This window comes from Nicotiana tomentosiformis, chromosome 6 (assembly GCF_000390325.3).
Source record: "Nicotiana tomentosiformis chromosome 6, ASM39032v3, whole genome shotgun sequence".
Lineage (NCBI taxonomy): Eukaryota > Viridiplantae > Streptophyta > Magnoliopsida > Solanales > Solanaceae > Nicotiana > Nicotiana tomentosiformis.
Window position 1 is genome coordinate 68573967 of NC_090817.1, and position 27565 is coordinate 68601531.

The 27565-nt window shown below is 38.0% G+C and overlaps 1 protein-coding gene across 4 annotated transcripts; it reads right to left on the reverse strand.

The window, feature by feature from the left end:
- Positions 1-11913: 11913 nt before the first annotated feature.
- LOC104090116 (uncharacterized) lies at positions 11914-27295 on the reverse strand. Of its 4 annotated transcripts, none has more exons than XM_070177444.1 (11): positions 26859-27295; positions 21673-22476; positions 20698-21597; positions 20252-20600; positions 19510-19594; positions 19330-19386; positions 18494-18553; positions 18188-18406; positions 16946-17220; positions 15650-16823; positions 11914-12864 (listed from the first exon to the last, which is right to left on the reverse strand). In XM_070177444.1, exons 2-11 carry the CDS (start codon positions 22352-22354, stop codon positions 12205-12207), a joined length of 4461 nt encoding a protein of 1486 aa, XP_070033545.1. In that variant the 5' UTR covers positions 22355-22476; positions 26859-27295; the 3' UTR covers positions 11914-12204. The 4 variants fall into 4 exon arrangements, with proteins under 4 accessions (XP_070033545.1, XP_033510434.1, XP_009593458.1 ...); XM_033654543.2 differs by adding an exon at positions 25372-25424 and having other exon boundaries at positions 20698-22476; XM_009595163.4 differs by having other exon boundaries at positions 20698-22476.
- Between the last annotated feature and the right edge of the window lie 270 nt (positions 27296-27565).

Below are 27565 nucleotides of genomic sequence, written 5' to 3' on the forward strand. Positions count from 1 at the left end.
TGTAGGCAAACTCCGCAAGTGGCAAGAACTAATTCCAAGAACCCCCAAAATCCATAACATAGGAATGAAGCATATCCTCAATCTGTCTTCCTAACTCACGCTCCATATCTTTCCAGAAATGCGATATAAACTGTGTGCCCCGGTCAAAGATAATGGATACTGGCACACTATGAAGTCGAACAATCTCGCGGATATAGAACTAAACCAGCTGCTCTGAAAAATAGGTAGTCACCACCGGAATGAAATGAGATGACTTGGTCAACCTGTCCATAATCACCCATACAACGTCAAATTTCTTCTGAGTCCGTGGGAGCCCAACAACAAAGCCATGGCCTCTGATGCTCATACTCCACTCGGGAATCTCAAGTCTCTGAAGCAGACCACCTGGCCTCTGATTCTCATACTTCGCTTGCTGACAATTTAGGCACCAAGCCACATACTCCACTATATCTTTCTACATTCTCTTCCACCAATAGTTCTGCCTCAAATCCCGATACATCTTAGCGGCGCTCGGATGAATGGAGTACCGCGAACTGTGGGCCTACTAAAGGATCAACTCACATAGCCTATATACATTAGGCACACATAACCAGCCCTGCATCCACAACACACCGTCATATCCGATAGAAACATCCTTGGCATCGTCGTGCTATACCATATCCTTAAGGACAAGCAAATAGGGGTCGTCATATTGACGCTCTCTAATGTGCTCATATAAGGAAGACCGAGAAACCACTCAAGCAAGGATTTGACTGGGCTCCGAAATGTCTAATCTAAAAAACTGATTGGCTAAGGCCTGAACATCCATGACTAGCGGCCTCTCTGTTGCCGGTAGATATGCCAAATGCCCAAACTCTTCGCCTTTCGACTCAAGACATCAACCACTACATTGGCCTTCCCGAGATGATATAGAATAGTGATATCATAGTCTTTAAACAACTCTAACTACCTCCGCTGCCACAAATTAAGATCTTTTTATTTGAACAAATGATGGAGACTCCGGTGGTCGGTATAGATCTCACGTGGGACACCATGCAAATAGTGCCGCTAAATCTTCAATGCATGAACAATAACTACCAATTCCAAGTTGTGGACCGAATAATTCTTCTCATGGACCTTCAACTGTCGAGATGCGTAGGCAATCACCCTACCGTCTTGCATCAACACCGCGCCAAGGCCAACACGTGATGCATCATAATACACAATGTAAGAACCAAACCCGTAGGTAACACCAACACTGGGGTTGTAGTCAAAGCAGTCTTGAGATTTTGAAAGTTGGCCTCACACTCCTCAGACAATCTGAAAGGAGCACCCTTCTAGGTCAATCTGGTCATAGGTGCGGCAATGGATAAGAAACCCTCTACAAAACGACGATAATACCCGGCCAAACCAAGAAAACTCTGAATCTCAGTAGCTGAAGACGGTTTAGGCCAACTATGCATTGCTTTAATCTTCTTTGGATCTACCTTAATCCCCTCACTCGACACCACATGACCCAAAAACGCCACTGAATCAAGCCAGAATTCACACTTTGAGAATTTTGCATACAACTTCTTCCCTCTCAAGGTCTGGAGCATGATCCTCAGAAGCTGCTCATGATCCTCCCAACTACAGAAGTACACCAAGATGTCGTCAATAAACACAATGATGAATGAATCAAGATATGGCTGGAATACATTGTTCATCAGGTGCATGAATGTTGTTGGGGCGTTGGTCAGCCCAAATGATATCATAAGGAACTCGTAGTGACCATACCGAGTCCTAAAGGTAGTCTTTGGGATATCCGAATCCCGAATATTCAGCTGATGATACCCTGACCGTAAATCAATCTTTGAGAACACTCTCGCACCATATAGCTGATCAAATAAGTCATCAGTGCACGTAAATGGGTACATGTTCTTCACTGTAACCTTGTTCAACTGCCGATAATCAATACACATATGCATAGAACCATTCTTCATTTTCACAAACAGAAATGGAGCACCCCAAGGCGACACATTGGGCCGAATGAAACCCCTTATCAAGCAACTCTTACAACTTCTCCTTCAACTCCCTCAACTCTGTTGGTGTCATACGATATGGTGGAATAGAAATGGGTTGAGTGCCCAGCAACAGATCAATACCAAAATCGATATCTCTGTCGGGCGGCATGCCCAGAAGATCTATTGTAAATACATCTGGGAAGTCTCACACTACCGGAACTGACTCAACAGTAGGAGTATCAGCACTGACATCTATCACAAAGGCTAGATATGTATCACATCCCTTCTCTACCATCCGCCATGACTTAAGGAAGGACACCACCCTGCTAGGAATATAATCCAAGGTACCCCTCCATTCTAACTGCGGAAAACCTGGTATATACAGTGTCACAGTCGTGGCGCGACAATCCAGAATAGTATGATAGGGAGACAACCAGTCCATGCCCAAGATAACATCAAAGTCTACCATACTGAGTAACAATAGATTAACTATGGTCTCAAAACCATCAATAACAACTAAACACGACCGATACACACGGTCCACAACAATAGAATCCCCTACAAACATGGACATATATATAGGAGAACTCAAAGAGTCACGATATATATCCAATTACGGAGTAAAGTAAGAGGACGCATATGAGTAAGTGGAGCTTAGATCAAATAAGACTGCGGCATCTCTATGAAAAACTGAAACAATACCTGTGATGACTGCGCCTAATGCGACTGCCTCCGTCCTAAATGGAAAAACATAGAATTTGGCCTGGCCTCCCCCTCTAGGGTGACCCCTCCCCGTCTGACCACCACCCCTAGCTGGTTGTGTAGGTGGAGTGGCAACTGGAGCAGAAACCATGGCATGAGAAGTCTGTGGACCCTGTGGAATACGTGGAGACTAAGTAGTCTGTGGAGGTGCACCCCTCCTGAGTCTAGGGCAGTCCCTCACCATATGTTGGGTTTAACCACACTCAAAGCAAGCTCTCAGTGGGCGTGGCTACTAAAACTAGCCCTAGCCTGGTCGGTTGGACTGACTGCTGAAGGCACCCCGTGTAAGAGGTGCACTAGATAGCGGTTGAGCAAAATGGGTAACCTAAGACCTGGAAGTAGCCGGAGCACCACTAGGAGATGGAAGTGCTTAATGAACTGGACGGCTCACATAGCCTCTACCATGACGGTCTGTAGCTACAGCGTGGCCAACACTAAATCTTCCAGTACCTTGAGGCCTTTTGGCATGCCTGTCCTTGCTCACACGGCCTCGCATAACCTCCAACCTCCGTGCGATCTCTACCACTTGTTGATATGGTGTATCTGTCTCTAAATCTCGAGCCATGCTGAATCTAATACCATAGTTGAGCCCCTCGATGAATCGGCGGACTCGCTCTCTGACTGTAGAGACCAAGGAAAGTACATGTCTGGACAACTCACTGAATCTGATAGCATAATCTGATTCTGTCATAGTACCCTGGCACAGCTGCTCAAACTCTACGCGTCATGCATCCCAAAATGTCTGGGAATCAAACTCTCTCAAGAACATCTCTAAAAACTGAGTCCGTGTAGGTGGAGCTGCATCGATTGGGCTACCCTCCTTGTAAGCCCACCACTACTGATACGCTACTCCTGACAGCTGGAATATAGTAAAAGCAACCTCGCTCGTCTCCATAATACCCATGGTACAGAGAATACGGTGGTACTTCTCAAGAAAACCATGTGCATCCTATGTAGCTAGGCCGCTATAAGTAGGAGGATTATACTTCTTGAACCTCTCAAGTCTAAGATGCTCCTCCTCAGATACCACTGCCCTTACCTCATCCTGAACCGGAACAATAGGCTGCAGTGGTATAAATCCCTAGACCTAATCAACCTGGACCCACTGCTCTAGATTACGGGCTGTAGGGGTCTGGGCAACCCCCGGCCTGAGATGTAGCTGGTGCGAATGGATCAATCACGCCTGAGCCAGAGCACCGAAAATGCTCATAAATTGTGATAGGGTCCCCTAAAGTGCAGGGGTGACAACAGGCGCCTCGGGTGCCTATCCCCCAACTGGAGCTATTAGTAGCTCCTCAGTCGATGCTCGGGCAGGTGCTCTAGGTGCACCATGTGCCCCTCCTCGGCCTCTCGCAGCTCTAGCAGGGGGCACGGTGTCTGATCGTCGGATATAGCAGTGTGTGTCCTCACCATCTGTGAGAGAATAAAAAGATAAAGATTTAGATTTCGAAGTCAACAAATTCGCACGATGAGGAATTAAAGAAGTGGAATTTTCCTAAAAGTTTTGTAGCCTCTCGAAGATAAGTACAGACGTCTCTATATCGATCCGCAAGACTCTACTAAACTTGCTTATGACTCGTAACACATGTGAACCTAGAGCTCTAATACCAACTTGTCACCCCATTTTCTCACCTTAGGATGCCGTGATGTCACCTAGTCTCTAAGACTATGTAAGCCTAACGTTTATAAATACTTAACATAATTTAACAGTTAAGAAAATAAGATAATTCGATGAACTCATAATAAATCCGAAATAGAACATCTATAACAAAACTCCCAAAATCGGTGGAACTAAATCATAAGCTCTACACGAGTACACTGTAAAATCCCTAGTACAACCATGTCTAGACAAATAGTAAACAATAGTAAAATAAAGACAGAAGGTGACTCTGAGGCCTGCGGACGCTGGGCAGGTATACCTTGAAGTCTCCGAACTGTATGATCCACTCACTGATGCTTAGCCTGAGTTGAGGTACCTAGATCTGCACAAAAATATGCAGAAGCATAGTATGAGTACACCACAACGGTACCTAGTAAGTATCAAGCCTAACCTCAGTAGAGTAGTGACGAGGCCAAGTCAAGATACCTATTAGGATAAGAAAAAGAAACTAAACAAGTATAGTATAGTCTAATAATGAAAACGAGGAAATATTGGCAATAAATCAATACAACAAGGTAAGCTACAACTGAATTTAAAGCAATAAAGGCAACAAGGAAGGAACACATAATAAGAACATCAAGAAAACAATGCGGACAAATACAAGTGAGGTAAATGAGAGATAACAACAAGAATCACAATCGAGGTACCGCCTCGTAACCTCATTTCACAATCACAATCACCATTACAATCTTTCCTTATACCGCCGCGTGAGCCTTACATTTAGATAGTTTGAAAATATTTTTTCCTAAATAGCTACACGCACTTTAGCCCACCTTATGTCGCCGTGTGGATTCAAGTAATTCCCTTACTAGCAACACACACATAGATCCCACCTTATGCCTCCGCATACACATTAACTCCTATACTTATACCACTGCATGCGCATCAATATCACAACATAATCACAGCTCGCACAACAAATGCTCATATGCCACAACTTGCCAACAGAATCAACAATACCAATGTTTCCACAACGAATAGCCCATGGATCAACCACAATGTGTACAAGAGTCTCAACAATAACAAAATAATAGTGAATAGCTCAACAAGAACGATATCTCAACAATTAACAACTTCGATACAAAGTGATAACGACTTTTACAACTTCAACACAAATAGCTAAACAAGAAGATATTCCATGAAATAACAACTTCAAGTAAGTAATTCAACAATTAAAGAAGTAACAAGACAATAAATAAGGCAATAACTTCAACTAAAGCATATAAGAGCAAAATAACAAGTAAGAGGTGGAACACGTGTTAACAATGTCAAATGAAGTATATGAAGGTAGATTAACACATGTAAGGGTAGATTAATAATGAAATATATATCATGTTATGACAATTCAATTGAAGGCATAGAAAGAGTCTAGATAGCCTAAACCGATCAAATACCACATATAGCACATGTACCCACTCGTCACCTTATGTACACTGCTCTCATAGTATACAAATAGCATGAACAACTCCAATTCTAAGGGGTAGTTCCCCCACACAAAGTTAGGCAAGATACTTACCTCAAACAAGCTAACTCAATCCACTAGTAAGCCTTTTCCACGAATATCCAACTCCGGACGGCTCGAATCTAGCCAAAATAACATAATACCATAAATGCATGCCATAGAAAACTATTCCGGATAATAAAGTTGCAATCTTTAAAGAAAATCAAAAAGTCAATTCAAAAGGTCAACTCCAGGCCTGCACTTAGAAACCCAACCAAATTTATAAAATCCAAATAGCCATTCAATAACGAGTCCAACCATACCAAAATTATCTAATTCCGACCTCAAATCGAACTTCAAATCCCTAATTTTTACTTTAGGAAGTTTTACAAAAATTCCTCATTTTCTTCACTTTAATTCACTAAATAAATGATAAAACTAAGATGGAATCATGATTAATTAATAAATCCGAGTCAAATATACTTACCCCAATCTAGGACGTAAAAATCCCCTCCAACATTGCCCAAAACCGAGCTCTACAACTCAAATTATGAAAATAATACTTTAACCCTCGATTTGAAACTTTAATATATGCTGCCTAGTAATTACACTTCGCGGTCGCGGAAGGACCCTCACGATCGTGAAAAACAAAAGTCTTCGGTAGCAAAAACCTTCAACGCGAACGCGTTCACCATGTCGCGAACGTGGTGACCAGTCACTCAAACCAACGCGATCGCGGACAGACCCATGCGATTGCAAAGAACAACGCGTGGAAATTCTCATGCCTCTCCTTCATTCTTCGCGAACGCGTTCATTCACTCGCGTTCACGTAGCACAAAAGCTTAGAACAGCACGATCACACCCACAACCTCGCGAACGCGTAGAACAAAATGACTAGCTACCATAAATGACTCTTCGCGATCGCGCCCCTCTTCTCGTGATCGCGAAAGAGGAAACCAGATACCAGAAAATCAGTACCTCATCCAAGTCTAAAATGATTCCGAACTTGATCTGAATCACACCCGAGAGCCCCCGGACCCCATCCAAACATACCAACAAGTCTTAAAACACGATACGAACTTAGTCGAAGCTTCAAATCACATCAAATAATATCAAAATTACGAATCGCACCGCAATTCAAGCCTAATAAACTAGTGTACTTCCAACTTCTAAAACTAATGTCGAATCACACCAAACCAAATCCGATTGATCTCAAATTTTATAAACAAGTCATAAATGACAATATGGACCTATTTTAACTCTCAGAATCAAAATCTGACCCCGATATCAATAAAGTCAACTCTCGGTCAAACCTCTCAACCTTCTAAACCTTTAGCTTTCCAGCTTTCGCCAATTCAAGCCAAAACGACCTACGGAACTCCAAATCAATATCCAGACATACGCCTAAGTCCAAAATTACCATACAAAGCTATGAGAACCATCAAAAATCCATTATGTAGTCGTCTACACAAAATTCAAACTCCGGTCAACTCTTTCAACTTAAGCTTCCAACTTTGGGACTAAGTGTCCCAATTCACTTCGAAACTTCCCCGGAACCAATCCAAACACCCCGGCAAGTCACATAACCACTATTGAACATAGAGTAGGCAATAAATAGGGGAATGGGGCTAAAATACTCAAAACGACTGGTCGAATCGTTACATAAACGGGGCAGGGCATGTTGAATTTGTGGCAGGGCCATGCTTCACCTGCCCTGCCCCGACCTTACCTATCGCCATCCCTATATACAATTTCGTCGACTGGAAACTTTGGTGGCGGCGCTACACCTGAGAATTAGACCTCGACTCAGGCTAGGCATCAGTGAGTGGATCATACAGTTCGGAGATTTCAAGGTATACCTGCCCGGCGTCCGCAGGCCTCAGAGTCACTTTTTGTATTTATTTTACTATTGTTTATTCTTTTTCTAGACAGTGTTGTACTAGAGATTTTACAGTGTACTCGTGTAGAGCTTATGACTCAGTTCCACCGGTTTTGGTAGTTTTGTTATAGATGTTCTATTTCGGATTTATTATGAGTTTATCGAATTATCTTATTTTCTTAACTGTTAAATTTCGTTAAGTATTCATGAATGTTAGGCTTACCTAGTCTTAGAGACTAAGTGTCATCACGACATCCTAAGGTGAAAAAATAGGATCATGACAGTTTAACAATTTTTCTCTTTTTATTTTCAACCTGCCCCGCCCCGTCCCGTTTAGCTTCTTTTTTTCTTGTTTTCTTTTAAGTTTGGAACTGTAATTATTCATTTTATTATAAAAAGAAAGATGAAGATGATTTCCATTATAAATCTGATAACGATATGGCTTCAGTTTACATGATGTAAAATTAATGATGTCACTAAGATTAAAATGGAAGTTTAAAGTTAAAGAGTTTTCAAATATAGAATGATATCTTTCTTTTTACAAGGGATTAAAAAGAAAAAGAGTGCCGTATAAAATGGAACAACGGGAGCATATCATATCTGTACCAGCAAAATCAATTTTTTGACGTGAAAAACAGCAAACACAACGCTTTATTCAAAAGAAGTTCAGAATCATAGATAGTACATCTGTTGATATAGTAAGTAATAGTTGTACCCAACAGGTGTAGATTTTGGTGGATGGCAAAGGTGTATAGATTAGTATATGCTAAAACAGATGATTGACTTCTCATGTATGCGTGCGTGTATCGACTATCTACCTAAAGACCTGGAGCAATAAACCCTTCAAAAACCACTGCACAATGGAGTTCACTGTAGCTGCACTCTTGCTCTTGCTTCATTTAACATATTCACAATAAACCTCCCACCCAAGATCCACCAATATTACATAACCAAATGTTTGCCTAGAATTAAAAACAAAATAAATTGTGGACAAAACTTTATATATCAACCTCCAACCAGAAAAAAATAAAAATAGAACATCTAAACATAACATAGAAAAAAGACAAACTTCCATCCTATGAAGTAGGCACACGCAAGTGAAAGAAAATTCTAGTTTGTTTGTTGACTTTGCAGCTAAAAATCCTGCCTTACCCCTGCCCAGCCCCATTAACTATTTTTTGAAAATGTATTTTGGCCCTGCCCCGTCCCATTAAGATTTTACCTTGCCCCGCCCCATTTTCCATCCCTAATTGTATAGAGAGAAATTTGAGTACTATGTGTATTTGATTTTCGTAGAGAAAGATGAGGATGGAGAAGAATTTATATGCTCCTTTCTCTTAATTGTCATAATTCACTAATTATTTGAAATCTATTAGGGTATTAGTTATAAGTTATAATTTATATTTATCTATACTATATTAAAAATACGAAGTCGTTCACTTTTTTATCTTTTAAAATCTATTCCACACGAGACAAAATAGTTATTTAAATATTTTTTTAATATTTAAGAATAGATATTGAATTATTTTTCTAATATTTAAGACTTCAAAATCAACTAAATTTTGTGTATTAAATCCTTCCTATATAGACTATACAATAAAAATAATTTTTAAAAAGAAAAAAACTCAAAAAAAATCACATTATTTTAGTAAAGTGTGGGCCGACTTTTAGTTCTTTTAGGTTTAGAAGTCCCTTTTTTCCTATCTTTTTTTCTTTTTGGAATGCTTATATTTTGCGCAATTTTTATTCCTTTAGATGTAGGAGTCTTCTTTCTGTTAGATCCCACAATAAGGGACCTTGTATGTGAACTACGAAATTTACCAACTTGAGATATAATTGTAATATAAATATTTTGTCAAAATTTAATATTTATTTAAATTAAGGGGCAATTAAATGAGCTCAAAAAAATGTTCAATCAAATAACAATGTTTTTTAGACTCTTTATTATGTATTTATTTGAAGAATGGTTAACGTAAATATAAATAAGATAAAGGAGCTTAAAAATATAAATCTTAGTTAAAGTACACTTTGAAGTGCACTATGATTTTTGTAATGTATTTGAAAATTATAACTAAAATCGATAATATCGGTCAACATTACTTTGATTTTCTTATTCATAATTAGATTTATAACCGATCATAAATCTTAAGACCAATTAATTTGCGCGTACCAAACACCGAAAAATGAATAAGATTACTATTTGTTTTTCAAGAAAACATTTTCCGTTATACCAAACACACACATAGTCATAAAACTAAAAACAAATTTGTAATGGACCACAAAATCATTTGACTCCTGTGTCGTACATTGTCATAATATAATATGAAGGTAAAATTAAGAACAGTATGTTTCTTAACTTAACAGCTACTATATATGCAAGTATAAAAGAAAGCCAACAACGTAGAATTCGTTTTCTCTTTCTCCTTACCAAGAGTAGCAACAAAACTTAGCTTTCAAAAGTGGGGGAAACTAACTCGGAGCCCTAATTAATATGTTAAATGAAATTAAGACGTACGTCCAAGAAATATCAACCTTGTGACTTGGACGTTATAAAAGTAAAATTAACCCACTTCATCTTTCTTACTAAGGTTGTGTCTTAATTTTTTCTTGAATCCATTCTACGTGCACGTTTTCTAGAATTTCTCTCGAATATATAACAGGACTGGTCATCTCCTGCTTTCTCAATCAAATCTAACCTAGTAATATGATTGCCTTTCGAATTACCATATCTACTAGCTACATGTTCATGTCGTCCAATGCAACTTTATTTATCTCCTGTTCGAAACAGATTTATTCAGCAAAACAAATCTGCGGGTATAATTAAGTCACCGTAAGACAGCAAATTCTGAAGCTTCTTATGCTTTTAACTGAGTGTGTATCAACTTGTTACATACCATAAGAGAAGCATCCACGTTAGTTATAGTCCTAAATTACTAACAACATAATAAAGTATATATTCACTTGGCCACATATGAAAAACAAAATTATCAAGCTTGTCGACTAATAAGAAACGGTTGGCACTTAACCACCTAATAATATGAACACAAGCAAGTTCTCAGCATTAAGAACAAAACCATGATAGCAAAATAACTAATTTAGGGCGTCAAATTCACGGGTTGGGCTGATTTTGGACGAGTTAAAAATGGAATAAGTCAATAAATGAGCGGGTCATAACTTGGGCTAGATATGCTAAAATTTGGGTTATAGCCCAACCCACCAAACTCTTACCAAGTTTTAATTAATGTATGTTGTTTTCTTCTTAATTATTTAATTACCAAATAATAATTTTTTTTCTTTTGTTATGGTCATATAACATATCCAAAAAAATATTTTTAAAATATTTTTGCAAAGTTACTCATGGATAAATTTGGACTAAAAATCAGTTCAATTTTAGATGGGATTTTTGTATCTATACCCGATTTTGGGGTCACAATTGAACTTGTACCCACTTTGCAAAAAAAATTACAAGTTTACCCACTTTACAATCAACTTCAGACTTATCGGGTCTGAACTTAAAAAAAAATTATTTGAAGTGAAAAAATTGTATTTCAAATGCACTTAAGGCCCAAATAGGTTTGAAGAGCAATCAATGGTTTCATTCACTTAAGGTCAGTCTGAAGTAAAAAATTACACTTCAGATGCACTTAAGGCCAAAAGGTTTGAAGTACAACAAACGTTTTCTTACACTTAAGGCCAATAAGTCTGAAGTAAAAAATTACACTTCAGATGCACTTGAGGCCAAATAGATCTGAAGTGCAACCGATGGGGCCAATAAGTCTGAATTGAAGAATTGCACTTCAGATGCACTTAAGGCCAAAAGGTCTGAAGTGCAACAAATATTTTCCTATACGTAAAGACCAATAAGTTTGAAGTGAAGAATTGCACTTCAGATGCACTTAAGGCCAAAAGGTCTGAAGTGCAACCAACGTTTTCATGCACTTCAGGCTAATTGCCCAGAAACAAAAATTTGTTTTTCGGATTTTAACAATCCAATATACGATTTAATACCTAAATCTACTCCAAATGAGCTCAAATTTGAAACATAACCTCCAAATATCATCAAGAACAAACTCCAACCATCAATTTGTCAAAACAATAATAAACCTAACGAACTCATTTTGCAATTAAGAAAAAGAAAAAGAAGAAACCCTAAGCAATAATAAAAAATAAAGCGCCACAACAACTCACCTCTGCAAACATCATAAACTACCTTAAAATATATTCACAAAGAAGAAAAAGGCCTGAAGTTATTTAAACGGTAGGTACAAGTTAAAAAAAATGGGTACAAGTTAAAAAGAAATGGGTACAAGTTAAATGGGAGCAACCAAATAGGGCGCCCATGCAATTTTTACACTTTAGATGTCTTGAGATGGCTGGGTCAAGAGGAGCTGAGTTCAACAAATGGGCGGGTCTGGAGCCGATTTTGACACCTCTAAACTAATTCAAGAAGAAATAAATGGACTGCCTTGCTAGAAATCCCCTAAGCAGGTATAACACAAGCAGTTCTCTTGTCAGAGCACCATTTATCGAACAGTTGCCTTGACAAACCACTTTGAAGACTACCTGGGCTTGCCATCACACATGGTTTGTTGTCTATAAAATCCTCAATACTATTCAGGGAAGAAAAATGTTTGAAATTGAAGGGATTTGAGCTGACAAACTGATTGCGGATCCTTCCATTCATGGCATTGATGTAAGTCTGATAGACAGCCATACACCTTCTTGCAAGTGGAGAAGCATAATATATGGGGAAATTAGCAAGTTCAGGATGGCTAGACCAATATTCCTCCAGGATAAGGAGAAGTTCTTGTGCACATCCCAAGGCGAAAGCAGGAATCAGCACCCGACCCCCTTGCATGAGTGTTGAGTGTATCACATCAGTGAAAAGCTTCTCTCTTATCTGACGTGGCATATGGAGTTGAACACCATAAGTTGATTCTATAATGCAAATATCTGGAGAAAACTCTGGGGTCTCAGCAGCACGGAGATGCCTGTCTTCTTCACCGGAGTAGTCTCCTGTATAGAGAACTCGAACACCAGCAATATCAACCATAAACATGGTAGCACCAAAAACATGACCGGCAGTATAACACCAAAAGCGAATGCCATTTACTTCCATAGTCTGATGGAAGTCGACAACCTACAGAACAAGTTTACACATGTCAAATAACCCTAGCCAAATATGTTGCTAAATCTTTTAAAAAGAATGAATAAAGTGATCCATTGATATAGTGGGAACAAACCCAGTATACAGGTGTTATGAATAATGTAACAAAGTGGTGAACCTACACAAAAACATGGTTCTCTACAATATGAAATTAGAAACAAAAAACAATAACTATAAAACTGGTCTACCCAAAACAATGAATTAGTGCCTATACTCTCTGACACTCATAAACTGCATGTATTTTTCCCAGACTGCAGATGTCCAATGTGGCATGATGGCATATTCAAGGCACAATCTATCCTTTTTCTTAGTAAAAACATTATTTTTTTTCATAACCAGTAAGAAGATTTACTTTATTCATTTCATGGAACCCAGACACTGCAACAAATACACACAAAGGTCTGAAACTCTCTTAGCTAAATGAAAAGCACAATCTATCATCAATTGCTTCTCTAAGAAACAGTTAATTCTAAGTTACATTTAACACTCTTCGGGACAATTAAACAAAAGGGAAACCAAAAGAGTCCAAAAGATTTAAATTTCCACTGCACAACCCCTTATAGTCAAAAGAGATCAAATAACACAATCAGAATCCTACTTCTCGGTGAAGAAATAACATATTGCCTTGATTCCATATTCCAGTTCATAGGCCAAGGAAACTTTTTTTGTGTTAATGTTTCCATCGCATCCCCAAATTAGCTATACTCTACTCCTCCCACCATCCCCTCCCACCACTAATACCTCACCTCCACCCCAACCCCGCCTCCACGCCACCTATTCCACCACAATTTAATACTTTAGCAAATTGGTTTTCATATTGATTCATTTAAACTTTCTTTTGATAATTGAGAAATTCTCGAGGTCAGTGGTGCACAGTTTGAAGCTAAGTGGATGATGGGCCCACCCCTCTACTCCCCACTTAAATACTAAGCTTTTGTCTGGAGCAGGGTTCGAACCTGTTGCTTCATTTGAACTTATTTTCATGTTAAAATGTTTAACTTCATGAGAAAAGAGAAGCTACCGTTGAATTAGTGAAGAAAGCGTATAGGAAAGAGCTCCTCATATAGGAATCTAGGGTACATGAAATAAAGGGAAGTATCATAATTACTAACAAGTATTTCTAACATTCTAGATGCTGAACATAGGAAATGGTTCAACATAACCCTTTACAATTTGAATAGAAGAAAATAACCCTGCAAAGATCTCTTGCGTTTTATTTATATATCTCTTGTGTGTAAAAGTAAATATCTCTCGGCAGATTTGACATAAAACTATAAGGAACACCAAACATAATACGTTCTAAAATGACCTGAAGAGCATATACTTACCACAAATATACTTGTCTCAGGAGAGCTTTGGGAGTATATCTGCCGACTAAGTAAGCTAACAAAAATAATGAAGAGATACATTGAAACTGTATTTTCTTGCAGATGAGAATATTGGCTTAAAAGCAATATGCATTGCAATTTGACTATCTTAAATCAGCTTCATCTGCATCGCTGTCTCACCTCCTCTGCCAACTACTTTAACCACAAAAGCTAATATGAAATCAATGTACATCCTTATATACTCTACACTTGGCTCAGTAACTATACCATACTTTTTTTAGGAAAAAGTTATTTTTTGAGAGATTAGTAACTATATCATACTTATTTTTTGAGAGATTAGTAACTATATCATACTGAAAAGGGATTTCTCCCATTAAGACAGTTATTTTTTTGGTAAGGTAGGTTAAATCCCATTAAGACAGTTTTTTCCCTTTTTTGATACATACCTTAAAACATAATATCTGAAAGAAGATCTCCTGTTAGGTGAGCATCCATCAATAACCAATAATCTATGCAGGTTCAGGCTCAACTCCTCGTTTTACGTTAGCATACCTACAGGTCGGTTCGGGGCTCTGTGATGCAATATTCCTTATATAAGCAAGAAACTGAATCTTAGTATGTCCTCAATCTTCGTATACGAGTCCATGCACCACTAACATGCACGTCCCAATAACTATTACGATGATCCTGTAGGAACTTACTATCCTAGCTAAAATCATCGAGACATATGATGAGAGATAATTTGGCTTATCAACAAAACCTCCTGCAGCATCCAAGATCTGTTAAATGCACCCTTATCCTAGAAATAACTTAGCATTAGGTTCCATAATCTCAATCTCCTCTAAAATATCGAAGGCATGCTTCATATGCCAGATAGCCACAATTAAGTTGGACTGTGATACCTCTGTTCCATGAAAGTACTAAACACGATGTGAAACCTGATACCAGAGTAGGTAAAAGATGTTTCTTCAGTGCATAAATGTCAGCATGATGACATGATAAAGGTAAGCAGTGTTCCCAAGCCAAAGTGTCATAGCAAACATTGCACCAATTGGGATGACCGAACTAATGTATCTGCATATTGAAATCTTAATTAGGTGTACTGAATGAAGGTCTTCAAAAAGTTTAATGGACAAAAGCTGAGAAGAAGAAAAAAATAAGTACAGTAACAAACTATTGTCTACTACTGTTGTATGCATTTTGAGGATAAATGCAAAAGATATGCTAAAATTGAGATAATCTTCACCTTCAAGTAAGTTTCTACGTTATACTAATAGGTGAGGAAGAAAGGTTAATCTTAATTTTTTCTTTATCTTGTTCATAAACACTTCATTATTGATAAAGATGTGGTGCGACCCATTTTAGTAAGATTTCGAACTAATCCATTTTTATGCCAAATTAGATATCTGAGAGTTATTTTTAAGAGATACCTCATTTTTATCATTAATTATCTCCTCAGATTCAAATATCTCCTCTCCTTCTGAGTCCTCCATCTCTTCGCACTCAAACTCTACATCTTCTTCTATTTCTTCCTCTGAGTCGCTTAACTCTTCCTGCTCCATCACAATTTCTGCAAGAGACTGGTCTGGCATATAATCAACGTCATTTCCATTTTCTTCGTCGCTGGATAAAATCATTGCAGTAGCACCTGAATCATGGTGCTGTGTGGTTCTATTTGGAGTTCTATTGATGTGATGATTTTGATCTCCAGAATCTGAAGCACTAGTTGGTGATCTTCCCATATAATGGTCAGTGTCTCCTCTGCTTCCCATGGCTTTCTGCTTTCTGGACGTGAAACTCAAGTGCATCTCCAAGTCAACCTCATTGCTTTTTCCCACAGGGCTAGAGGGTATAGAACAGGCAACATTTGAACTACTATCGACAGCATTCTGAACTTGAGTGCACCTTCCTCTTGATGACTCTGAGATACATGAGGTTCGTGCAGCAGAGGATGCAGCTTCCAAGTCACAATTTGCATCATCAGTTCTTTGCAGAAGTGGATGAAAGTCAAAACCAGATGAAATTGAAGTTTTGTCCCTGAGCTTAGAAGACTTGTCAAGAAAGTTAACAGTATGGGCTAATTGGCGTGGATGATGAAACAGGCTAAGATTCAGTTGAGGTTGACAACCCGAAAAGAAATTGAACGAACTGGATGTACTTAAACTAGAGTTAGACTGATAATATGGCAAAGGGCCATCTTCAGGGGCCCGGAAGAGCAAAGGATGCATCTGTAGACCTGACTCATCCTTTCCTTCGGTAACATTCTTATTATCCTTTGGCAGACTGGTTTCCTTTAGATTCTGATTACTTATAGTGTTCTTCCCAGCACTACTGCTAAACGGTCCATCTTTCACAAAATAATTCTTTGCAGCACTTGCAATTTTTGGGACTGTGTTGTCTCTCACATTATCACCCGTACAAGCATCCCCACCAAAAGCCCTTGGATACGTTCCACCGTGATAGCTTTTAAAAGCCGACTGAGATATTACTCGAACAGATGGTGGAAGATTAACAGGAGGCAGGCCCGGAGCTAATTTGACCAATTGTCCATTGTTAAATTTACGGGCTCGGTATGGCTGCGAAAAGGACTTGGTTTCCGAGGCCCTTCAAGTCAGATGAGAAGCATAGTGAGTCATCACAATGGAGAATGCAGAATGTCTGCCATCTTGAGAACACAAACACAAAAATAAAGGAGATGAAAAAGAGTACAAAGATGCAATGTGTACCTCAGAGAAACAGGGAACTCGTTAGAGATGTGCGATTGCCCATTTCTAGAACGACTGCTATTCATCTCTTCAGCAACTAGAGAACTCTCATCTCCCAATAGCTGAGCAGGAGGAATTTTCTTTGCCAGGTCTGACATAGAATGATTCACTTGGATGCTGGATACAGCAGGCCTCCAATCTGCCAAAAAGGCCTCATGAACATAAGCTTCCTCATCTCTTTCTGTACAATTATCTGCACCACTATTTTCTGCTACAGCATAGTCAGCAACATTATCCTGCATTTTTTTCATGAGCAAGGGCATTATAGTTTATATACAACTGCACCCAGAGGATGCATGTAGAAACAGAACATTAAACTTAAAGAGCCTTCTCAAAAGTGTAGGGAGCCAAGCCAACAAAATCAGTTCATCATTCAATGAATCAACTATGCCTCAATCACAAACTAGTTGGGGTTGTACTATCAATTCCGCTTTATTCGGGACATTTTATTTTAATACTAATTAATAATTTGACTTTTAAGAAAATTAGAAGTTTTCTAAAACTAGAGATCCTCTAAATCTCACATATAACATCTATGTCATCTATAGAAATAAAATTACGTAAGATATCCAACAGTTGTAAACAAGAAAATTTCAAACTGTAGTAATTTTTGTTTTCATTCAAGTGTTTGTGGTCTGCTCCCACCAGATAACCCACAGAACAAAAGAGGTCTCATGTTCCAAACATTGCACTAACACTTATTAGCCACAGCACAATATAAAACAAATGATTTATATTTGAGTCTCCTCCTAACACATGTAACAGTTGCTGCATATGGTATAAAGCCTCTTCGACTTCTTTTTTTTTTACTAGCCTCTTCTGCTTAAATTGTCCTAAGTTAGACATGCCTCATGAACTACTATCCAACCAAAACATGAAACTTCGGGTAGACCTCTAGTTTTGCGACAGTTTCCGTCGCCAATGGCTTCTACTGTCTGCATAACTGGATAGGGCATCATAAGTACCTTACACAGAGAACAGATGTTTACTGTCAAATTTCAATCACAGAGAATTATTTCCTTCCAGAAACCGTTCCTTTCCCTTCAATCTAGAGTTAGCCTAGTTGAACTGTCTACCGAGAGCCTCCTGATCCTGGCAATTTCTTCAAATTTTAGTGTCCTATACTCTACCGTTCATGTTTTGAGCAATCATTGACTCAGGACAACCTATAAAGCTAAAAAGATCTGGAAATTCCAGCCTTACCTCCTTTTCGGAAGAAATATGCCAAGTTTCCAAAGCAGCAGCTTTTGATTTTCTTCTCTCTTCATATAACCGACGTTTTGCCTTCTTACTAGCATCAGATTTATATGATTTCTGAGTTCCAATAGCAGTGCGCCACTGCCGGGGTAACAAGGAAGGATCTCTATAAGGAACAATAAACTTCCACACTGACATCCAGTCAAGCTTGAACACCTTCAGACCCTGCATGATCATGACTATGTAAATAGTGAAGCAGCGACAAATGGAGATGGTGGTGCTACGGAAATGTAAGTTGCGGTGTAAACTTACCTCTTCAATACGTGCAACCTCTTCTGCTGTCAAGGGAGAGTTTTTCATCCTCCGAACAGCCTACAAGATTCATTACAGCATTATTTACCACAACAATCATAAAACACACTGTGATCAAAAACCTATCAATCAAAACAAAATAAATGGCAGCTCTAGCAACATATATAATTTTTTGATAAGGTAAATAATTTTATTAACAATTAGGGGAAACCCTGTATACAAGCCGTGTGCCAAAAAGAAGAGAACCTACACAAATATATGGTTCTCAACAAAAGAGGCCCAATCCTCTATACAAGTGGGGACCTCATGAGTGCACCAAAAAGAAACTAGAAACAAAAGGCAACTCTGCAATTTTACAAACTCAAGTTCCATCCCTTCAAAAGCCCTCCTATTTCTCTCTTTCCAAATAACTCACATGGTTGCTAAGAAGGCACCCCTCCAAACCTTTGGACTTCTCTTCCCCCTCATGTGAGCCCAACTATGCAACGCCTCCTTCATTGTGCCCGCGTCACCCATCACACCCCAAACAAATTAAGGACCACAAATTTTGGAAAATACTAACTGCAAAAAAAGGTCATGATGCATGGATGAATTGCGATTGTGAGTTGTACTTTTATTAGGTGAATCGAGAAAGTCATTTTAGAGTTAAAAAAATCTTAGAACAGTTGAAGGGGTGGTAGGAGATGGCTTAAACATGCTCAGCATGTCCCAATTGATAGAATGAATAGATTGCTAAAGTGGTTTTGCAGGAACTTTTCGGGAGAGGCGGTTTAAATGGGGCCATAGCGTTAATACTATGATCGTTTATTAATGTTCTATGTACACCAGTAACAAACCTTTATTGGATTTTCAGGTGCTTTAGATGATGAGCGATTCTTCTGCCTGACAAAAATCTGCAAAAAGGGTCAAGTACTTCCTCACGTTAAGCACAATTAAACTTTAAGAAGACAATGAAATCGAGAGGATAAATAACTGAAAACACTGTTGCTGCAACTGGAAGTGCACATAACAATCACCTGATGCTTAGATTTGCAAGGAAGATAGCGCTGCTGAATTGCCCTCCAGTCTGTATTATACTCCATCAAACCCAATGCTAATAATCTGCACCAGATGCCAAGGTAATATTACTAAACTTATCAGTAATCGTAAAAGCGAATATGGGTAAAAATGAAGATCATCCATGATATTAAAACCTTAAGAACCTAGTAGGGAATTGATGAAATTGCCCAAGGAAGTGGAGGATGAATGATACATGGTAATTAACCAAAGCACAATGACTAAAACTGCTTAGGCTCTCACAGATATAGATAATTAGCTTCATTCAATTGTTTTCGTACAATAGATGTAACAAAATTCTTTTCGGCTTTATGTTAACACCTAATTTTGTATCACGCTGAGAAATAAATTGTACCAAAAGAGATCGTTTATTTAGGGGAAATTTCAGAATCCATTAGATTTTCGTGAGATGTGAATTCCAACATTCCAACTTTGCAACTCTAAAATCTAACTAAATTCACTACTTTCTCAGTTCGTCCTATAGCAAGGTTTTAGTTCACAACCTATCACCATAGCAGAGAATGACCACTGTGGAGAAGGTGAGCAATACCAACTAATAAAAGCAAGAAGGCATCAAATGCCCCGAAGCAAGGCCAATGTTGCCTCAATTTTACAATCACGACCTAATCAGTAAAGCAACTCATTTCATAAGAACCCTGATACTGCTACTGCACGAAAGGTAAAAGAAGACATAAAACTCACTCATCCTCTGCATCAGTAAAAAGCACCCGGTTTGCTACTGCTGCAGGGGGTGGCTTATGGGGATACAGAGCAGGATTAAACAAAGGATAGAAGCGCTGGGCTAACTTAGCAATCTCCTTTGGAACAGGAGTAGCTGCCTGTTTTTTAGCTTTTTCTACTAATACAGCAGCCATAGTCTTCTTTGATGTTCGAAAACTTGATGAAGGAGGAGGCACAATGTTTGAATACAAGGAAGCCTGACCATCAGGTTCAGCAGTAAAATGAATACTTTGCACAGGAAACAAGGGTTCCTTCTCGGAGCAGATATCATCCATACCTCCTAGTTGCCGATGTTGATAATCTTGCATAGCTGTCAATAAATATCACCCGTGATGAAGTAAATAAAGTATCATAAACTGAACAACCATAAGAAAACTAAATGATTTTGGTGTTCTAACATGATATACCATGAGAAACGTCATCCATGAAGTCCTTAACTAATTTGATTGGAGCCACATCAAGAACAGATAGTATTGGACCACTTATATAAGGTACCCAGGAGCCTACAGGGCATCCCACTTGACTAATAGCATCATGTCTTCCTCTTGAAGGAGAAATTCCATCAAAAGGCTGCACCATGTTAAGTTCAGATGAGCAGTCTCCCTGCAAAACATGTGCTGAAGACATTTTGTTGGTGATTTGGGAAGGCGAAGTCTTCAAAGGTTCATCAGACACTGAGGGATGAACATATGGGGAGAAGAAGCAAAAACTGGGATATGGCACACTCCTACTTGCTAACACTTCATCACGTTTATGAAGCATTTGTGATATCAATTCCCGAACATCAGAAGCAATGTGCTGTCTGGCCGGCTCAAGAACACAAACGGCAAAAACCTGAATAAGAAGTTGAACATGCTCATGTATCAAACAATGTAATTGTCCTATCTGATGGGCTGTAAATCCATTCATACAGCCATCATTTGTAGCCGACAGATTGGGTGAAGCTAGAGAACATCTTGGCAACATCATGCTTTTTGCACCATGTCCAGAGTAAGGAGAAATGGGCAGATATGGTAACAAAGGGCGTAGTGGCCTATTTGACAGTCCTAAAACTTTCTTCTTGTTCTCAACAGAAGCTCTTTGGCGCCTAATTTGCCTAGTCTTAGGTCTTCGACTAACAGCCTCGTACTCCTCTTCAACATCATCCTTCACGTGTTCATCAATGTCACTCTCCAATGCCTCCTCAATTTCAAGCTCAAAATCTGCATCGTTGTCTTCATCTTCATCATCAACATTTTCATTCTCTTGTACATTTCCAGAATTTCCATCTCCACCCAGTAAAACAGCTGCAAGAAACTTCCTGTACTCTTCATCGTCAGCATTCTGAAGATCATCCTCATCATCTGTTTCTTGAAGAAATGTCTCGAGTTCATCAAGTGTACGGCTAGCAAGTGAGTACCGCGCTCTAGTGCGCTTACATATAGCATCTTCATTATCCATATCTATGATGGATCTCCTTGAATTTGCAACATTGTTACACTCTCCAACTGAAAGATCTTCAATGCCCTCTCCCCCTCCACTAAATACAGTCCTCTTGTTATTTGAAATTCCACTTTCAGGTTCAGTATCCAAAACAGATTCTCTCTTCTTGAGTTCAGAAGAAGAGATTTTCTTCACGTCTTCTGGACAAGCTCCAGAAGAAGCTCTATTTTGCATCACAGTTTCCTCACCAAGTTCTTTGTCTCCAATGAGACAGTCCTGTAGCAAACCTGGCATTCTTTCTTTGCAATAAGCTTTCAATGATTCAGCAATGTTCTCCACACTGTCAACAATATCAGCATCCAAACCCTCGATTTCTGAGCTCAGGCTTGAAGAAGCATCAGGAGAAACAGCTTCTTTTAACAAAGGATTAAAGTCCACATCCTCTTCCTCATCTTCGTCATACTCAATCTCATTGCCATCCCTGTTACAACCACCATCATGGTTTTCATTCTTTTGTTCATCAGCCTCTTGTTCTAGAGGACTTCCATTGTTGGATAAGTTGTTGCGTACCAAGAGCACATTCTCCTGATGGGACTCTTTATCTTCATTAGATAATGCAGTTGAACTCAAAGACAGAGACATCTTCAGCGTAGAATTTGAAAAGGCTGATGCCTATGAATACTGACAAACACTTAGCACTCAACTGTATCCTCAAAAATGACTAAATATTTGCCTCTTCGTACTCGATGCTCCTCCATGACAACCTGCACAATTTCAAAAAGCAAGGTTGGTCGGAAGCACTGAAAAAGGCTAAATATCACTCACATTCACTGTTAGTACCAGGTCACCTAAATCAGAAATATCAAGTAGAATAGATAAGAACGAACAAACATAGCGTGAACAGGGAAAGCAAAGGAAAACCAATATTCACAATCCCAACCAAATCCAACGCAAGCATAAAGTAGCGATAATTCCAGTTTATTCAGAACTAAACAAGGACCAAACAACATGTGGGTCCAAACACTAAGAAACTTAGATGTTGTAAGCATAGTATGAACAGGGAAAGCAAAGGAAAACCAAAACTCACAATCCCAACCAAATCCCACGCAAGCATAAAATGGTGACAATTTGCAGTTTATTCAGAAATAAACAAGGACCAAACAACATCTGCGCCCAAAGATCAAGAAACTTAGACGAACAACAGAGCAAGTCAAAAGTCGGCTGGTTCACATACTCGTTATGCGGGGATTATAATATAGCAATTGTTTATGCAGTGATTAATAATGAAGGTATTGTCATGTGATGATTAATTATAAAGGGATTGTCATACATGAATTAGTTACTCTAAAAGGGCATTTTTATCTTTAAAAGGTTTAATCTCCGCACTTTACCCCGCATATAAAAAAATAGATTCACGTATAACGTAATACCGTATTTAATATCGCAAATCAAATGCTATGTGATTTTTTCTTTTTATGGCCGACCAAACTTTGTATTAGCTTATACACGCTGGGATTAATTTGCTCAAATACCACAATCGAACACCCCTTTTAGTTTAGTAAGAGCTTTAAGAAATCAGCAAGTAGTTGAAGTAATTTTGATTCTTATTCAGCATGCAATACCGGAACGTGTTCAAGTCTGTAGAATAGGATTGAGGCATAGTTGATTGATCTGTTTGATCGATCAGCTGAAAGACCTGAGCTTTTGACCCCATTCATGTATTATCGAACTGGAACTCTCCTTAGACCAAATTACTTCTACTAATAAATTAAAAATTCTTAGTCACAGACAGGGATTGAAATGATAGGGGCGATTGTTCACATGTGACATACCAGAAAACAAGTTGAGTTTTAGACTTTCATATAATTTCACGGTGAACATAAAAAAAGGTAGTAACTTTTTTCAATCTTTTCGAAATAAAATCAAATAGGAGTGGAAATTCAATACAATGGAGATAGATATTTACATAGTCATGTAATTTCGACCTGAAGTGCACTCATTTCTTCTATATTCGAAATTCAATAATTGAACTAATAATTGAACTAATAATTGAACTAACAATTGAACAATTGTTTCAGAAACAGTAAAATTGCGGTTCGTAATGTTGTTTCTTCTTGTGCTAATGTGCTATTGTGACGTCTCCAATTCAGGTAATTAAGGGTAAGCAGAATATGAACTAGAATACCTAATTGGCCGTAGAGAGGTTTCAACAATGGCCGATTAACACAGAATGGAGGAAGGTTTTTGCGTTTTGGAATTTCGGGTGGAGCGGGGAGACCCGGGCGACCCGGTTTTGGGGTAGGTACCATGAAGGACAACCCGGAATTTGGCAGGCGATGTTTGATTATTTGGGCCCGACTACAGAATTACAAAGGTATTAAGGATGCATTTGTTTTTATTAAAACTAGTTTCTCGACACGTGTGTTGCACGTGAACTACTTACTTTTTCTTTAAATAAGCCATTCACCTAGGTTTCCATCTCCTATGATGATGGGCATGACTCCTATCATATTAATAAACAAAAGATACAAGGAGGGGGGCACAAAACCTTATCTCCAAAGAAAAGTTACAAAAGAAGACACTAATGGAAAGCAATGAGAATTTCCCATTTTCAGTTCATGTTCAGCAAAAAGGTTCACTAAACATATGACTATTTCATTTATAAAATCCTCATTTGGTCATTGACCCTAGCCAAATCCCTTCTTTCCAGCCCATATCCTATAGTTTTCAAGCGTGCTTTTTGCATTTGTATGCTCCTCTTACCATTCCGGGGAGTTGTTCAAACTTAAAATAGACTCTTGAGGTATTTGTGATTTATCCAGCTTTAGCAAGTCTGCCACTATATTAGCTTCTCTATAGCAATGAGTGCATTCACCATGTATAGTAGCTAAATTTCTTTGGATCTTTGAAATCCATTCCAGTAATTTCCATGAGGGAGTCCTATTATCAGTGAATCAACAATGATCTTGGAGTCATCTCCAAAATCACATTGTTAATAAGTGTTAGCTGCTATGGCTTCTGCTAGATTGTTAGTATAATAAGGCAGAGAGAGTGAAAACCATAAAAATAGTGTTGTGATCCCTAGAGATACCACATGCAGTCTTCTCCCTTTCCATTGAGCTACTATTTGTATTAAGTTTGAAAGAATATTTCTCTTATTTGAGCAATACATTGGGAAAGAAATCAGTTTTATCAATAGTTATCCACTATAGTACAGATTTCCTTCCAATTAGAAGTTAACTTGGTCTCATTAAACTCATTAGCTATAGCAAACTTCATATTAAAGCTGAATCATGTATAACTTTATCAGTAGAAAATAGAACTATTCAGCTGACATATCTAGAAGCACATTTTTATCCAGATTTTCCCAAATAATAAAGGGGGAAGAAGTTTGAAAACAAGATCTTGAAGTTGATTCCCTAAGCTCCTGCCCCACCAAGACCTCAATGGGTTCTTAATATTGTGATCATTATAATTAATCTCAAAAGACTTAGCAAAAACGTGAACCACTTAAAGTAAAAAAATATAAACCTTGCCAAATCCCTCATCACCACCGGAGGCGAAAGCCTGGGTGAATGGTTTAATTTAAAAGAAAAAAATAATAGTCTTGAGATTTGGAAATACAATATTGAGGATGAGATGGAGAGAACATCACTAACTTACAAAAGTGGATGCTGATCCTGGAGAAGGGGAAAAAATGGCTTAATTCAACCTGAGAAGAGAAGTCAATTGAAATGTTGCAACAGAGAGGATGGTTGTCTAACAAAGTTTGAATGTAAGATTAGATGCTTTAGGAAAATAGATTTTTTTTTTTAGCAATTATCAAAAAATACAATTGTTTTCTCCTATGAGATTAGATAACTGGAAGTGACCCAATTATTCCCTATAATGAAGAAGGCTTTCTTCCTTTAATTGGTACTAATAGTTCCAACTTTTGTTATACATTTACCGAATTCAACTTTCAGCATGCTCTGAATGACTAAGACAACTTTAAAATCTTTATGGGACATTTAAAAATATATCAACTTGGAATTTTGGAAAGTATCTAAGAAGATGAATTTAACAAAGTGCGAAAGAATTCCAACTCAAATAGTCCATTGGTATATCATATCCTAAATAAAGACAAATTAATGAACCTTCAAGAATTCCAAGAGTTTTTAGGAAAATTCAGCACTCAGGCATTTTAAGGATCACCAATCAGAATTTACCATACAACCATTTTCAAACAAAAGAGGTCCAACAGCCAATTTAGGGACCAAAACTACTATTTTTCGAAAGATTTATTTTAATCTTTTGGAGAGAGTGTAATTTCATTCACATCAAACTAAAGACAGCAGAGAGAAGGTAAACACAATCCACAATGTAGAGTTACATGAAAATCGCGAACATAATCCTCAAGATATGAATTATTGTAAATAAATAATGCTTCAAAATCACACGAGTTATAATATCCGGTTATAAAATAAAGTGCTAATTCAGCTAACCAACATAAGAAACTCAAACCCAAATCTTATTATAATTATTCAATCCCCTTCTCTTCTCTGTAACCTAGCTCTTACTCAAAAGGTATGTGACAAACAATATGTTATTCTTGATATTGATATCGTTTCATCTTGTGGGTATTTCATGTTCTGCTAGAAAAAAATATTTCTTGGAGGTTTTAACATATTAAAACCTCGAATAAAAAGCAAAGGGAACTATTTCCAACTAAATATTTACGACAATTTAAACCAATTTACAAATAAATACATCCGAAACTGATCAGTGTTGTTGCAGATAAATCTGTAGTGCAAGAATTGTCTTTTGTCCCACCAAAATCTTTGCTAAGAAATTTTAACCCCAAGTCCTTTTTCTTCTCCATGAACACACCACGCTAACCATTTAAATCATAAATAAAAGATTGGGTTATGAAGATTATGAAGCACATGTACAAGTTATATTGAAAAATTGCAGGAATAACCATATTAAACAAAGCAAAAGAGAAACATAGAAAAGTAAGGGCAAAAGCCGTGAAAACTAAAACTGAATTAGATGCTAGTCATCTGGAACAAACCATTTCAAACAACATATCTCAGTTTAAAAATTTGCAGACTAACATTCAGAAAACGACATAAGAAAATCAGTATAAAATTGACAAGCAACTTACAAATCGACTTTGCAAGAGACAGATATCGCCTAGGATTTAGCCCGTTGCTTTAGCAGAGTGAGGGAAATTGGCATGGGGTTTCTGATGGGAAAGCAATTGGTGCAAGTGTTGTTAGGAAGAAGATGTTAAAATGACACTGCTTGCCGAGGACCGCAAGGAGAAAGGGCGACAGGTTTATTTTGTTTTCGAACAAATATATAGCCAAGGGGTAATTTACTAATCTGCCAAAGAGTAATGTTTTCTAGTTCTAGTAAACATTGGTGTCAGACCCAAAATGTTTATCCTTTTTGGTGCTTTAATGGTATATATTCCATCTTCAATGGTAGTGTTAACTTACATTAAAAAAGAAAAGGCTCTTCGGTGGAAGAACAAATGAAAGAGATCAAGGTCTTGGAGTCCGACGAAATCCATAAGAATCGATACTGTGTTTATCCTACAAAGTAATGGGCGGTTTGGGAACGAAATGGTGTTTAAAGTGTTTGTGGTTTGTTGAATAAAGCGTTATTTACAGAGCAAAAAACATAAATAGACAAAATTTAAGAAAAATTTGCACAAACTAGCAGCAATAGGTATTTTAAATACAAGGCAACTACAACAATAACATATGGAGTAATATCACATATCGTGGGTTTTGGGAGGATAGTGTGTGCGTACACCTTAGCCCTACCTTGTGAGGATAGAGTGTTTGTTTCTAATAGACCTTCGGC

Bases quoted from the DNA above. Each gene is read 5' to 3' on its own strand.
- LOC104090116 (XM_009595163.4), bottom strand. From the start codon at position 22,354: ATGTCTCTGTCTTTGAGTTCAACTGCATTATCTAATGAAGATAAAGAG. The intron at 20,601-20,697 runs GTATATCATGTT...ATTTATTGACAG, and splicing joins CATGGATGACGTTTCTCATG to CTATGCAAGATTATCAACAT. The intron at 16,824-16,945 runs GTACACATTGCA...TCTGACTTGAAG, and splicing joins GAGTTCCCTGTTTCTCTGAG to GGCCTCGGAAACCAAGTCCT.